General features: G+C 39.2%; 3 protein-coding genes across 3 annotated transcripts; all 3 read right to left on the bottom strand.

Annotated features, from left to right (window-relative positions):
• Positions 1-4,298: 4,298 nt before the first annotated feature.
• On the bottom strand, positions 4,299-7,134 carry LOC311015765 (large ribosomal subunit protein uL13-like). Its single transcript, XM_084013190.1, has 5 exons — positions 7,089-7,134; positions 6,764-6,865; positions 5,004-5,089; positions 4,762-4,821; positions 4,299-4,480 (listed from the first exon to the last, which is right to left on the bottom strand). Exons 2-5 carry the CDS (start codon positions 6,834-6,836, stop codon positions 4,334-4,336), a joined length of 366 nt encoding a protein of 121 aa, XP_083869316.1. The 5' UTR covers positions 6,837-6,865; positions 7,089-7,134; the 3' UTR covers positions 4,299-4,333.
• A 1,024-nt stretch (positions 7,135-8,158) lies between these two features.
• Positions 8,159-11,071, bottom strand: rpl13a (ribosomal protein L13a). The gene is made up of 7 exons (XM_084013189.1): positions 10,987-11,071; positions 10,301-10,373; positions 9,959-10,024; positions 9,634-9,735; positions 9,055-9,140; positions 8,792-8,851; positions 8,159-8,416 (listed from the first exon to the last, which is right to left on the bottom strand). The coding sequence occupies exons 1-7, from the start codon at positions 11,005-11,007 to the stop codon at positions 8,207-8,209; spliced, it is 618 nt and encodes a 205-aa protein (XP_083869315.1). The 5' UTR covers positions 11,008-11,071; the 3' UTR covers positions 8,159-8,206.
• A 1,163-nt stretch (positions 11,072-12,234) lies between these two features.
• Positions 12,235-13,603, bottom strand: atp5if1b (ATP synthase inhibitory factor subunit 1b). The gene is made up of 3 exons (XM_084013425.1): positions 13,440-13,603; positions 12,754-12,866; positions 12,235-12,542 (listed from the first exon to the last, which is right to left on the bottom strand). The coding sequence occupies exons 1-3, from the start codon at positions 13,506-13,508 to the stop codon at positions 12,401-12,403; spliced, it is 324 nt and encodes a 107-aa protein (XP_083869551.1). The 5' UTR covers positions 13,509-13,603; the 3' UTR covers positions 12,235-12,400.
• Between the last annotated feature and the right edge of the window lie 291 nt (positions 13,604-13,894).

Raw genomic sequence — 13,894 nt, 5'->3', positions numbered from 1 at the left:
AACCGACCGGTCTCTTTCTGTGTGGGGAAGCAGAACAGAGCATTTATGGTTTAATAGCATAAATAAATTGTATGAGTTGTATGAGGACAAGAATGAAAACTATTGATCTGAGTACCATGGTCAGTCTGTGGGGACAACTAATAGGACTTAAATTCCATTCTTGTGGCAGTTTTTGTTTTGCTGATTTATGGATACCTGCAGTTTGCTTCTCTCAGTCAAGTTTGACTAAACTCCAACTCTTTCTCTTTTTCTGATACTTTCTCCAAGCCGACCTCTGAGACTGTTCTATTCAAGGGTGACATCAGCAAAGACTGTTCAAAGAGGGAGTCAGCTCATCTGTGGCATCAAAATGTTGCACGTTTTCATCAGGAATACATTAGATGTTATTCAAACTGTGCACCCAGATGCTCTAATCTGATTTTAAAGCTATGTTCGGTACAATCATGACTCAACAGCATAAGCTTGAGAGAAATGAGACATTACTGAAACATCAAATAAAAGCTTAAAATACTAATCAGCTCTATGTGGGAAAGCCTTCTATCGTTCATTAATCACAAACTGTGGTAAAAACCTGCATCAGATTTGTAATCTTTCAGGTGTGTCATAAAAAGAGCAGCCAAAGAAAAGTAATTGTGGTTAAAAATAAATTGTTGTTCAAAAGATGAATAGTTTTTTGCTCAGAAGTCAATACAAAGGCCTATATTTCTGGTGCTTTGACGTGTACTTCTGCTTGATTACCCAAAAGAACAAATTGAAATTGTATTATTTATTTTTTTAGAGTTTGACTGAGACAATTAGTCACGTTGTGTGATGATTTTATGTGTAGCACAATTGGCTGTTTTGTTTTGAAAGTCTGGTCATTTGTCGAAACCTCGTCTTTTGTATAATGGGCTCGTCTATAGGGCAAACAGAGTGTAGGAGCTGCCAGTGACTCAGCCGGTAACATCTGCTGGAATCAGTGCTAACGTTAGGAATCCAGCCTAACAAGCTTCCACTTCAGAAATGGACGGATTCTCATCCCAGCTTGCTGAGCAGTACACATACTGTATGTATGAAATATTGAATGCTGGAAAGGAACAGCTGTCTAACATTGCTGAGCGTAATCAGACCTATATCAGCTTGTTTCGGCTATCTTCCAGACCCTCAGTGGTACTGAAGGCACTAATACTGTATGTCAAATTTGAAAAAAATGCACAGTAGCTGCAGCATCATTGTTTGGTTTCAAATCTCGTCCATTTACAAGACCCCCGTGTCATAGATCACTCTCAGATGAGCGTTCCCATTCTGAAATGAACATTAAACACAGCTGGTCGAAGGAGGAGGAGGAGGAGGAGGAGAACATCTCCAAAATATGATTGTTGGAGCCCACAATAGGTTGGGCCCACGGGAGCAGTTTCTAACAATCACGGCCCTTTCATTCCGGCTCAGATTGTGTGATTAGAAAGCGATCTACCGTCATCATCGCATCATCCAAAAATCTCATTTTGGTTTTTCTCCATCTGTTTGCTGGAGACACAACATCCCTCCTCAACGCAGTTAGACAGGCATCAGATTGCCCCCCCCGCCTTGCGCTTGGTGAGCCAGATTTTAGGAAGGCAGGGCATGTGTGTTTCTGGTAAATGTACATCTATGAGACAGCGTGATGAGATAAACATGGGACATCCTGCCAGCTTTATACAAGAAACCCTTGATAGGACAATAATCGCTTCAGTTGGAGTCACTCAGAATGTGAAAATTGCCACATGACACAAACACAATGCCCACACATGCCTAACTAATCACTTTAAGACATCACAAGACGCTTGGGAGAAGTGCAGAGGCAGGCGCGGAGAGGGAGTGAAGAGGGATGTCCTTCAAACATTCGTCCCCGTAGCAGAATCCAAATTTAGCACGTAGGCCCGATCTACATGCTGGGTCCGAGGGTGTGGCGATAGGCTATATTATAAGAACTCTTTCATATGTTCTATCGTGCTAAAATGAGATTAAGAGAAAGGAGTGAAAAGGGGACACGAGGAGGCGAACCTCAGAATACAGATTATCAATTTAAAAAGGAGTCGGATCTAATTGGGACAACATACTGTGAGACTAAGCAGTCAATGGTCATATTTCCTCAACAAGGATTTTTACAGAGAAAACAACAGCAGATTAAGCTCTCTGAGTTATATTTTGTTTAATAATTTAGCAGCGAAAAGGGACGATAAAGCTGCACTTTACTCAAGAGGTCACAATATAATAGATGCTTATTAGCCATAGACAGTTTTTAATCTCTGGCTTGTGATCCCCTGACCAAAGGTCATAATGTCTCCTCCCTAAACGTCTAAGATGGTTTCATTTGAATATTTTAGAGACCTGTAGATATAAAACAGTATTTCAGTTCAATAGAACAGAAGGCAAGCCCAGCCATACAAGTGACTCTGTGAGACTGTACTTATTAACAGCGGTGCTTATTTTAGATTTAATGCATTTGAGGGGAATTATCGATTCTTATTAATATGATGCCAGATTCAGTTATCCTTGCAACATGCAGCCAGTAGAAATGTCTTTAATAGTAATACTCATACTTTCAGAACCTGTAGTGTTTTACTTTTACTTGGGTAAAGCTGAAGTTGAATCAGTACTTCTACTTTACCAGAGTATCTGTAATTGTACTTGGGTATAAAATGGTTGTACTTTTGACACCTCTGCACACACAAGATGATTAAAATAAGGATTTCTGTTTCACTTGGATATTTTTAAGATGTGTCTTTATTTCTTGAGAAATATTGAATTATTTCCCCTCATATTTTAAAAGTCCTTCAAATGAAAAAAGTGAGAGATTACAGGGCAGAGAAGGTTGGGAACCAGTGCCCTACACACAATTCAGAAAAACCTGCAGCTACATCTTCAGGGTAAATTGGTCTTCTGCAGTCAAATCAGTAAACATAATGTTTAGTGAGCCATCGTTTAAAAGCACACAGACCCATGGAAATGGGTTTAAGTGGATCCATATGAGTGAAGCTCAATAACATGTATTACATTTACTTTGTGAACCAACTCTCATCAGCTCCTTTTGGACCACCAGTAAAGAGGTATGGCCTTAATGTCTGGCCTATTTTACATAGACGAGGCACAGAAAACTGCTCAAAAGGGCACAGAAGGCTCGGCTGTCCATTTCCTCCCAGGAGATTCAGTTGCTTTACTAGAAAATTTTAGTTAAAGGGAGACCGTTATTGGAAAAAAAATCCAATAGCCTGCACAGTGCCAGTACCATAAGCCAATTAGCTGGAGTCAGATGTATTTTTATTTATCCTTTAAACCATATAATGGTACATGTTAAACATGTACAAAGTCCACTGCATAGGGATTGTATTTTGAATTATTTAACTCATTCATTTTTAAACAGGTTCTTGACGGATTGCTTCATATTTTACATGAAGTACACTTTTCTGACAACGATCAATCAGAAAGAAAGGAAAGTGTCTTATCGGTTGCCTCAAGTGCTATTTTTATTTTATTCACCTCTTTGGTAATCAAACTTAACACATGATTAACTTTCATTTTCAAATAAGTCTCCAATGATCCCACCACATTAAGTTACGTTTAACACTGCCCTCTGCTGGTAGAAAGATAGAATCGCAGAAGAAACAGCGACTTCAGTTGAGAACTTCTGAAACTTTACAGTAGGCCTAAAATGATTGAATTGGGACCAAAGAGAATTAGTGATGGTCATATCTTCAACTCTCAAAGATTTATATATAAAAACGGTCCAGATAAAAGTAGATAATGTGCTCAAACCTTGATCTGCATCTTACGCCAATTTACTATTGAGAGAGAAACTAACCCATTTACTGTTAATGGACATTTCAAGCTGCTTGTGGTTAGTCTGTTGAGATCACTGGGATTCAGCAATAACAAATAAACCTCGTTATTTTGGGTAATTTCTTAAATTAGAGCTCACTTATTTCCATATAGAGAATTCTGATGTATTCACCACTCTTTGAATAATTTATCAATATATTTCCTCACCAATCTTCCCTCCACACATCATGTTACATTCAAGCTTCTGAGAGAGAGAAACACTTGTGGCTTAAATCAGTAGTTCCTGGCAGTATGAAGCATTTTTCTCAACATGCAAGTTGAGTTTTAGTGATTAAATGTATATAAATAACAAATTAAAGAAAACTATGCACAGATGACATGTGAAAGGTCCCTACTTGTGTAATACTTTAAGATATGATTTATGTTCAACATTAGCATGCATGACTACTTAGTTGACCATTTTTATTGAAGAGCCATTTTCAGCCATGAGAAATCCAATACACTTTAAACATTTAGTTATCTTTATTGACCATTGTCACAGAACTTCTGTGTATTTTGAAATCTTGCTCTCAACGTTCTTTTCTGCCTGCTTGGTCAGCTTGATCAGTGTCTTTTTCTTGACGTAGCGGAGCTTAGCCTTCTCCTCTCTTCTCCTCGCCGCTGGAACAACCATGCGCTTCCTCTGTGGAACAAAAGCCAAAGTCAGATAAAGGAAACAGCATGTTTCATTGGATGAAATAGCATTCATAGGATAGCATGTCTCAGAAAACATAATTAATTTCATTCCTTTCAAATAAGGCTGGTAAGGGTAATGTGTAACATCACAGACAGGCTTAAACATGTAAACAAGTAAATTTAATTAATTTGATAGAGTTTGCCAATTGTAAAGCCAATTAAGTTCTACAATTGAAGGTCAGAACTGTGACCCACAAACTCCTAGTCAGCTCTTAATTAGATGCTCACCTTGCGAGTGGGTTTCAGACGCACGATCTTCAGAGCCGCTGGAACAACCATGCGCTTCCTCTGTGGAACAAAAGCCAAAGTCAGATAAAGGAAACAGCACGTCTAAGCATTCACAGGATAGCATGTCTCAGAAAACATATTTAATTTCATTCCTTTCAAATAAGGCTGGTAAGGGTAATGTGTAACATCACAGACAGGCTTAAACATGTATGGCCACTTTGTTATAATTTGAGATTCATCACCTTGTCATAAGGTGGAGGGATACCATCGAACACCTTCAGCCTCTCCAGAGCAGCCTGTCCTCTCTTGGTTTTGTGGGGCAGCATGCCTGGTTAGAAGAGAATCTTTAAGTTAAAATGTTTAAGTTGAATACATTTTCAAATACCGACCATTGCAGCTGCATCCAATGTTTTTGTCCAAGCACAAATGTACATTCCTACTCAACTCAGCAATCAGATCCGAAAAGTTTGTCTCATCAAAAAGATCAGTTTCGGGATAAAGTGCTCATCACTGTCAAGTAAGAACTGTTGTAGCAAGTAAATTCAATTAATTTGATAGAGTTTTCAATTGTCAAGCAAATTGTAGAACTCGATTGGCTTGACAATTGAAGGTCAGAACTGTGTCCTAGCATCCTAATGTATGCTCTATGTATGTTATTGCTACTGGATGCTTGAATTTCCTTCGGGATCAATAAAGTATCTATCAATCTATCTATCTATCTATCTATCTATCTATCTAGTCAGCTCTTAAGTAGACGCTCACCTTGCGAGTGGGTTTCAGACGCACGATCTTCAGAGCCGCTGGAACAACCATGCGCTTCCTCTGTGGAACAAAAGCCAAAGTCAGATAAAGAAGGAAACGGCGCGTCTAAGCATTCACAGGATAGCATGTCTCAGAAAACATATTTAATTTCATTCCTTTCAAATAAGGCTGGTAAGGGTAATGTGTAACATCACAGACAGGCTTAAACATGTATGGCCAAACAGGGATAGTGTGGCACTTTGTTATAATTTGAGATTCATCACCTTGTCATAAGGTGGAGGGATACCATCGAACACCTTCAGCCTCTCCAGAGCAGCCTGTCCTCTCTTGGTTTTGTGGGGCAGCATGCCTGGTTACAAGAGAATCATTTAGTTTTAAATTTTTAGGTTGAATACATTTTCAAATACCGACCATTGCAGCTGCATCAAATGTGTTTGTCCAAGCATAATGTACATTCCTACTCAACTCAGCAATCAGATCCGAAAAGTTTGTCTCATCAAAAGATCAGTTTCGGGATAAAGTGCTCATCACTGTCAAGTAAGAACTGTTGTAGCAAGTAAATTTAATTAATTTGATAAGAGTTTTCAATTGTAGAACTCGATTGGCTTGACAATTGAAGGTCAGAACTGTGTCCTAGCAACCTAATGTATGCTCTATGTATGTTATTGCTACTGGATGCTTGAATTTCCTTCGGGATCAATAAAGTATCTATCTAGTCAGCTCTTAATTAGACGCTCACCTTGCGAGTGGGTTTCAGATGCATGATCTTAAGAGCCGCTGGAACAACCATGCGCTTCCTCTGTGGAACAAAAGCCAAAGTCAGATAAAGAAGGAAACAGCGCGTCTAAGCATTCACAGGATAGCATGTCTCAGAAAACATATTTAATTTCATTCCTTTCAAATAAGGCTGGTAAGGGTAATGTGTAACATCACAGACAGCAGGCTTAAACATGTATGGTCACTTTGTTATAATATGAGATTCATCACCTTGTCATAAGGTGGAGGGATACCATCGAACACCTTCAGCCTCTCCAGAGCAGCCTGTCCTCTCGGTTTTGTGGGGCAGCATGCCTGGTTAGAAGACAATCATTTAGTTAAAATGTTTAAGTTGAATAGTGCTCATCACTGTCAACCAAGGAACACTTGTGCATGAGCACAATCTGAGTGATTATACATTCTTCAGTTACATTTAGACTATATCCTAAACAATTTAATTTGCAGGCTATCATCACAGTCTCACCTCTGACAGTCCTCCAGAAGATCCTGCTGGGAGCCCTGAAGTGATAGGGTCCACGAGAGGGGTTGGTGTTCATCCTTTTGCGCAGGAAAGCCAGGTACTTCACTGTAGAGGGGCACAGAAGACAATTGAACTATGTTAACTATACTTCAAGGCACTGGCAGTCACTACTTTAGTATAATGCAGATGTCTCAGATGGTAGTGCATGTAGTAGTCTCATGGTCAATGAAACTCGAACAAAATGTGGTAAACATCACTGACAAGCATATATATTCGTTTTTAAAAAGGCAAGATGAAAGAAGTTTAAGTTGACATGTACTCTACTTACGCTTGTTGCGGTAGAAGTTTCCAGAAATGTTGATTCCTTCACATCTCACCACTTAGTCCTGAAAAACAGTACACGTTCAGATATAACATCTAAAAAACCTCCAGTCATGCTAATCACCTGCATTCCTGTCTCAGATGGTAGTGCATGTAGTAGTCTCATGGTCATTGAAACTCGAACAGATGTGGTAAACATCACCGACAGGCATAAAAAAATAATAAAAAAGCCCAATAAAAAAAGTTTAAGTTAAGACATGTACTCTACTTACGCTTGTTGCGGTAGAAGTTTCCAGAAATGTTGAGTCCTTCACATCTCACCACTTAGTCCTGAAAAACAGTAAGCAACTTCACTTCAACAGTAGGCCTAAAATGATTGAATTGTTTAAAAAAAAAAAAAAAAGGAAATTAGTGAACACCTCAGTGGTGTCATATTGTCAACTCTGAAAGATAAAAAAGCTGAAAATCAAACAATATTTTTGTAAAACACTCAACATTGACAGTAAGTTATGTTCTATAATCTTGATCTGTATCTCAATACACTATTTGGGGAGAAACCAACTAATTTACAATTAGTAGAATTTTCAAACTACCCATTACATCCTATATGGTTAGTCTGTTGAGATTACAGGGATTCACTTGTGACAGTAGTTTAGTTACTTTGTGTCAAATTTCCGTATCATGTAGGGACTTCTGAAGATACTAACCTTCTCGTACTTGAAACGTTCTCACCAATCTTCCTTCCACGCGTCAAGTTTGTTTCAGGCTTCCGAGAGAGAAACATTTCCAACATACCATACAAACCAATTCTTCAGATTTCCAGGACAGGAATAAAACATTTATCCTAAGTTCCTGGCAGTATGAAGCAATTTTCCCCATAACATGCAAGTTGAGTTTTAGAGTGATTAAATGTAAATTAAAAAATTAAAGAAACTATGCCCAGGTGAGATGTCCCTATTTGTGAAGTACTTAAAGATATGGTTTGTGTTAAACATCGCCATTAGCATGCATGACTACTTAGTTAACCATTTTGATTGAAGAGCCATTTTCAGCCACGGAGGAATGAAAAATCCAATACACTTTCTATAAACATTTAGTTATCTTTATTGGCCAGAGACAACCAGCTCAAACAAGGACTCCATATTGTTTCAGAACATCTGTGTATTTTGAAATCTTGCTCTCAACGTTCTTTTCTGCCTGCTTGGTCAGCTTGATCAGTGTCTTTTTCTTGCCGTAGCGGAGCTTAGCCTTCTCCTTTCTCTTCTCCTCCAGGGTGGCTGTGATCGCCTGGTACTTCCAGCCAACCTCATGTGCCAGACGCCCGAGGAGGGCAAACTGAGCAAGTAAGAAAAGTCAAAGTCAATACTTTTCACAGTGTACTACTTGCAGGTCTAAATTTACAACAGTTGATTTTTTTGTAAGTCAAGAAGAGAACGCCATGTTCTTTAATACTGCATTTGAACAGTTTAAAACTTAAATTTATGGTACAACTTGTCCCCAACTCAACTCAGTAATCAGATCCGAAAAGTTTGTCTCATCAATAGATGATCAGTTTCGGGATAATGTTCTCATCACTGTCAAGTAAGAACTGTTGTGGCAAGTAAATATAATTAATTGGATGGAGTTTGCTAATTGTAAAGCCAATTAAGTTCTACAATTGAAGGTCAGAACTGTGACCCACAAAGTCCTACTCAGCTCTTAGACGCTCACCTTGCGAGTGGGTTTCAGACGCACGATCTTAAGAGCCGCTGGAACAACCATGCGCTTCCTCTGTGGAACAAAAGCCAAAATCAGATAAAGAAGGAAACAGTGCGTCTAAGCATTCATAGGATAGCATGCCTCAGAAAACATATTTAATTTCATTCCTTTCAAATAAGGCTGGTAAGGGTAATGTGTAACATCACAGACAGGCTTAAACATGTATGGCCAAACAGGGATAGTCTGGCACTTTGTTATAATTTGAGATTCATCACCTTGTCATAAGGTGGAGGGATACCATCGAACACCTTCAGCCTCTCCAGAGCAGCCTGTCCTCTCTTGGTTTTGTGGGGCAGCATGCCTGGTTACAAGACAATAATTTAGTTAAAATGTTTAAGTTGAATACATTTTCAAATACCGACCATTGCCGCTGCATCAAATGTTTTTGTCCAAGCACAAATGTACATTCCTACTCAACTCAGCAATCAGATCCGAAAAGTTTGTCTCATCAATAAATGATCAGTTTCGGGATAAAGTGCTCATCACTGTCAACCAAGGAACACTTGTGCTTGGTCAAATTAACACAAAGATCACACTTATGCTGGAGGTTTTTAAGGACCCACAGCTAAACAGGGCATCTCAGCCACATCTTTGCATTACCTAATAAATGTTACATCTAACAAATTAAATCAAAAACATGTTCCACATGCAGCATAAACACAAGAGTATATTTACTTCTTGAACTGTACTCGGCACATGATGCATGAGCACAATCCGAGTGATTATACATTCTTCAGTTATATTTAGACTATATCCTAATCAATTTAATTTGCAGGCTATCGTCACAGTCTCACCTCTGACAGTCCTCCAGAAGATCCTGCTGGGAGCCCTGAAGTGATAGGGTCCACGAGAGGGGTTGGTGTTCATCCTTTTGCGCAGGAAAGCCAGGTACTTCACTGTAGAGGGGCACAGAAGGCATTTCAACTATGTTAACTATACTTCAAGGCACTGGCAGTCGCTACTTTAGTATAATGCAGATGTCTCAGATGGTAGTGCATGTAGTAGTCTCATGGTCAATGAAACTCGAACAAAATGTGGTAAACATCACTGACAAGCATATATATTCGTTTTTAAAAAGGCACGATGAAAGAAGTTTAAGTTGACATGCACCCTACTTACGCTTGTTGCGGTAGAAGTTTCCAGAAATGTTGATTCCTTCACATCTCACCACCACCACTTTGTGTCCTGAAAAACAGTACACGTTCAGACATAACATCTAAAAAAAAAACCTTGTCATGCTAATCACCTGCATTCCTGTCTCAGATGGTAGTGCATGTAAGTTTTCTCATGGTCGTTAAACTCAACCAAGAAAAATGATTCATCATCATTGACAGACTGAGCAACAGCACTGCTCGGTGTTAGAACGTGTTGGTGTGACCAGTAGACATGGCTTTAGCAGAAGAAATCGTCAATCACTCATAAATTACACCTAAAAGTCAAAGAATAAAAATCAAAACTCACCCAGCAGAACCTGTTTAGCCACAAGGGCAGCAAGCCGGCCCAGAAGGTGGCCCCTGCCATCAAGCAGCAGAACCTGCAGGTTTGAAAGGACAGTGCTGCTTTAGCTTCGGCCTAAAAACGTTATATATCCCCTTCAACTTACATGGTAACGATAGCTAAATCGGACTAGTGCATCACATTCGACTCTTTATTTCTTACCGACTAACTAAATTAGCATTTAAAGCAATTAAACGTTTCAGAACTTTGAGGGACGCATGTTTCATTGAAATGCCACATGGATGTCGCCGATAAGACATAACGTTAGCTTAGCATCACATCAAGTATACTTAAAAAAAATGCCGTAGGATAAACGTATGACACCATTAAATAACAAAAGGAAGCTATTAAATTACTGCATTGGCGCGAATATTACCCAGACCTACAGATAATCATGACGCAAGTTTAAGCTAGCAAGCTAACAGCGTTGACTCGTTAGGGAAGCTGCCATGATGGAAGACTAGTCCACTCGGCTACGATTAGCAGCTTCAAACAAGTCTTAAAATCTAGTCTTAAGAGTAACACCAGACGAAATACATTTCACACAAATCAACCCCGTAGTTAGCACGTGTAAGTCAACTATGAAATACCGTATTAAACTTCCATTAAATGGTAAAAACTGAGATAATGATTCCGCAGCAGTTGCACACCTTATTGAACCGGTCCGCCATGATGTGCGAAAAGAAAGACACACGGGGTTGCTCGTGCTAAAAGGCAGGGGTAGGCGGAAGTGACGATTTCATATTTCTTCGTCGTAGGAAGTGTGTGAAATGTTCCATCGCCGCCGCTGTGTGGAGGGAGAAGTGTTGTCGATAAATGTTCCACCAGATTATTTTTTACTTCGAATAAATGAATGATTAGATGGATGTTCTGCTCCATAGGCTATACCAACTGATTTCTTGTTTTTTATTTATTTTTTATTTTTTTTAATGATGATGATGAAGTCCCCAATGAGAATTTAGATTTTCGTCTTTCCTCAATGTGTGTAGTAGTCAGACCTGTCAGACCAGACCTTGGACTTTAGTGAAAGTAGTTTCCTGCTTCCCATTATTGTGCTAATATCAATGTCAAACTAAAGGCACCCTACTGTATGCTGCTTTTAATCACTTATCGTTTCCATAGGATTGAGGAAAAGCTATGTTACTGTGTTAGCTCATGTATTTAGTTATCATGCACACTGGATTCATACTTTTGTTTGATTTATTAAGTGCAAAGTGAGCAACTACACTATGGTCATCGCTGGCCTGAGGGGCCTATATGTAATGTTGTATTAACTGGTTCATGTGGTGGTGGTTACTTGCCAAGCTGGACATTTTTGGGGGGATGTGGTCCACTAAAGCATGGTATATCAACTGAAATGACGCACAATCACATGTTCTCAAAATGCGTTTAAATCCAGCCTGTGTGTCTACATGGAGCATATTCCTAAATATCCCCAATGTCTGTGATGATGAATATGTTTGCCTTGTTATATTAAGAATGTAAGGGCTGCAACTTATGATAAATGATAAATAAAGATAAAGATAACTTATGATAAATGATATTCAGGCGGTCCAAAGCCTTAAAGATATTGTGCATCATAATAAAACAGTACAAAGCAGCAAATCCTAACAATTGAGCAGTTGAAATTAAAGATTGTTATTCCATAATAAATTACTTAAGACAATTCATTATCCAAATCATTGAACTTTCTGTTGCTCATCTAATCGTGAAAGCACTGAAAGATAAAGCTGCAATGCTATTTACATTCCACATTTATTTACATCACACAAGAAGATAAGTTAATGTTGCCATGTGAAGCATTAAAGATATTTAGGTATTTGGCATTTTGTATCCAACATACTTGAAAAAGTATTACAACTTGTGTCACAGCATGCCATGAAAACGATAATAACACATTATTTTTATGAATGTTTTTAATAACTTTTGCATTTAAAGAGCAATCACCAATACACTCATGACTGGCCCGTTGACACAGTGCATGCAACAGTTGGAGTAATTATTAAAGGTGTCTGGCTGGGTCAGTGAGAAAACTGGAACTTTTTTTTTTCCAGAGGGTTTCATTCAGTCGTCGTGCTTCAGCTTCCTGATCTTCCCCTTGTGGCGGTCGATCTCGCGCTGCATACGTTCGATCTCCTTTTTGTGGTGGTCAATCTCCTCCTGGTGATGCTGCTTCAGTGCAGCCAGCTGCTCCTGCTCCTTACGCCTTATGTGTAATTGGACAAATAAAAGGATGGGTGAAAAAAGAGGACCAAGAGGATAAATAGTGAGAAAAGACATGGGAGGGGACAGAGGACAGTAAGAGAAGATCATAATAAAAAGAAACTTAGACGGTTAGGGTCCATGATAAATACAGAAATAGTAGAGGCAACACTGTCAGTCTACATGTGGTTGCTGTAAAAGAAAGAAATGCATACTTGAAGTACATCTCCTCCTCGGCTGCTTGCCTCTTCCCCATGGCTCCACCTGCCTCTCTGATGGAGCCTCCAGCTCCACCACCTTTTCCTGCACCTTTACCCAGCTCACCCAGCTGAAAACAAGGAAGGGGAATGTTTAGTATAACATTCAGAGACGAACAAGAGCCTTGTTAGGGCGTTGCTCTGTAAACACGCTCTTAAAAGACAGTGGCTAAACAGTTTCCAAGTTAGTTCTTGGGCTTTGTTATCACTTATCTATGTGATATTAGAATTACCTTATTCTGAAGGTCAATAATCAGTGTATTTCACAAAGGAGTGGGAGGATTCTTTGTGTGCAAGGTGATAATAGAGGAAGAGACCAGAAACGTTGTGCAACAGTGCAACGAAAACCTCAGAGGACCTCAGAGGACAAAACCAATTCACAGAAGTGAATTCTTTTTGGAATAAAGTGTTTTAACAGGCAATTACTGGTTATACATTTTGACAAAACTTTATGTGATTAAGGACATTGCTGTGAATCTGTCGACATTTGCATTACCTCAAATTATTTTGACCTACAATGATGTCACCAACAGTTGTTTACCTTTTTTTTTGTCAGGCAAGCTTTCAGCTAAGCTAATTCATTTAAAATGATAAGGAAACGGCGGTATAGCAGTCAGGTGATGTGTTCCCAGGACGTAGTTTACCTGGTCGGATGACATTCTCAGCTGAGAGGTGATAAAACTCCTGATGTTGGGCCTCAAAAACCTCGCCATGTTTGACTCGCATGTGAAAACACAACTGACAGCACTCGTCCTTGTCCTCAAAATACGCCACAGGACGGCGCCATTAGTAGCTAGACAGGGGTGACGACACCAGCACCACGTTGGACTATGAGAACACGAGGGAAATAACAGTTCGTATATTAATATACACTACGATACTAAATTATTTTTTAAAATACGTAATTACCAACTAGCTATAGTGTAGCGTGAGGGAGAAAAAAACGCGTCCCTTTTTCGATATGGTATGGTCTCAAAAGTCTTCGCCACTTTGCTGCTGACGTCACGTCAATACCGGACGTTTCATTTCTGTATTTATTACAAAGTAGATTTTACAAGCGCTGTTGATTTGACCAGATACCACATACAAATATGCAGAT

The sequence above is a fragment of the Eutrigla gurnardus genome, assembly GCF_963514095.1.
Source record: "Eutrigla gurnardus genome assembly, chromosome: 7".
NCBI classification, from domain to species: domain Eukaryota; kingdom Metazoa; phylum Chordata; class Actinopteri; order Perciformes; family Triglidae; genus Eutrigla; species Eutrigla gurnardus.
Note: the sequence above shows the minus strand (reverse complement) of the source record. Positions and strands in the feature narration are given on the sequence as shown.

Bases quoted from the DNA above. Each gene is read 5' to 3' on its own strand.
- LOC311015765 (XM_084013190.1), bottom strand. From the start codon at position 6,836: ATGAACACCAACCCCTCTCGTGGACCCTATCACTTCAGGGCTCCCAGC. The intron at 5,090-6,763 runs GTGAGACTGTGA...TCTTCTAACCAG, and splicing joins CTTCTGGAGGACTGTCAGAG to GCATGCTGCCCCACAAAACC. The intron at 4,481-4,761 runs GTGAGCATCTAA...TTTGTTCCACAG, and splicing joins GTCTGAAACCCACTCGCAAG to AGGAAGCGCATGGTTGTTCC.
- rpl13a (XM_084013189.1), bottom strand. From the start codon at position 11,007: ATGGCGGACCGGTTCAATAAG. The intron at 10,025-10,300 runs GTGAGTTTTGAT...ACTGTTTTTCAG, and splicing joins GGCTAAACAGGTTCTGCTGG to GACACAAAGTGGTGGTGGTG. The intron at 9,736-9,958 runs GTAAGTAGGGTG...GCCCCTCTACAG, and splicing joins AAACTTCTACCGCAACAAGC to TGAAGTACCTGGCTTTCCTG.
- atp5if1b (XM_084013425.1), bottom strand. From the start codon at position 13,508: ATGGCGAGGTTTTTGAGGCCCAACATCAGGAGTTTTATCACCTCTCAG. The intron at 12,867-13,439 runs GTAAACTACGTC...CCTTGTTTTCAG, and splicing joins TGAGAATGTCATCCGACCAG to CTGGGTGAGCTGGGTAAAGG. The intron at 12,543-12,753 runs GTATGCATTTCT...ATTACACATAAG, and splicing joins GAGGAGGAGATGTACTTCAA to GCGTAAGGAGCAGGAGCAGC.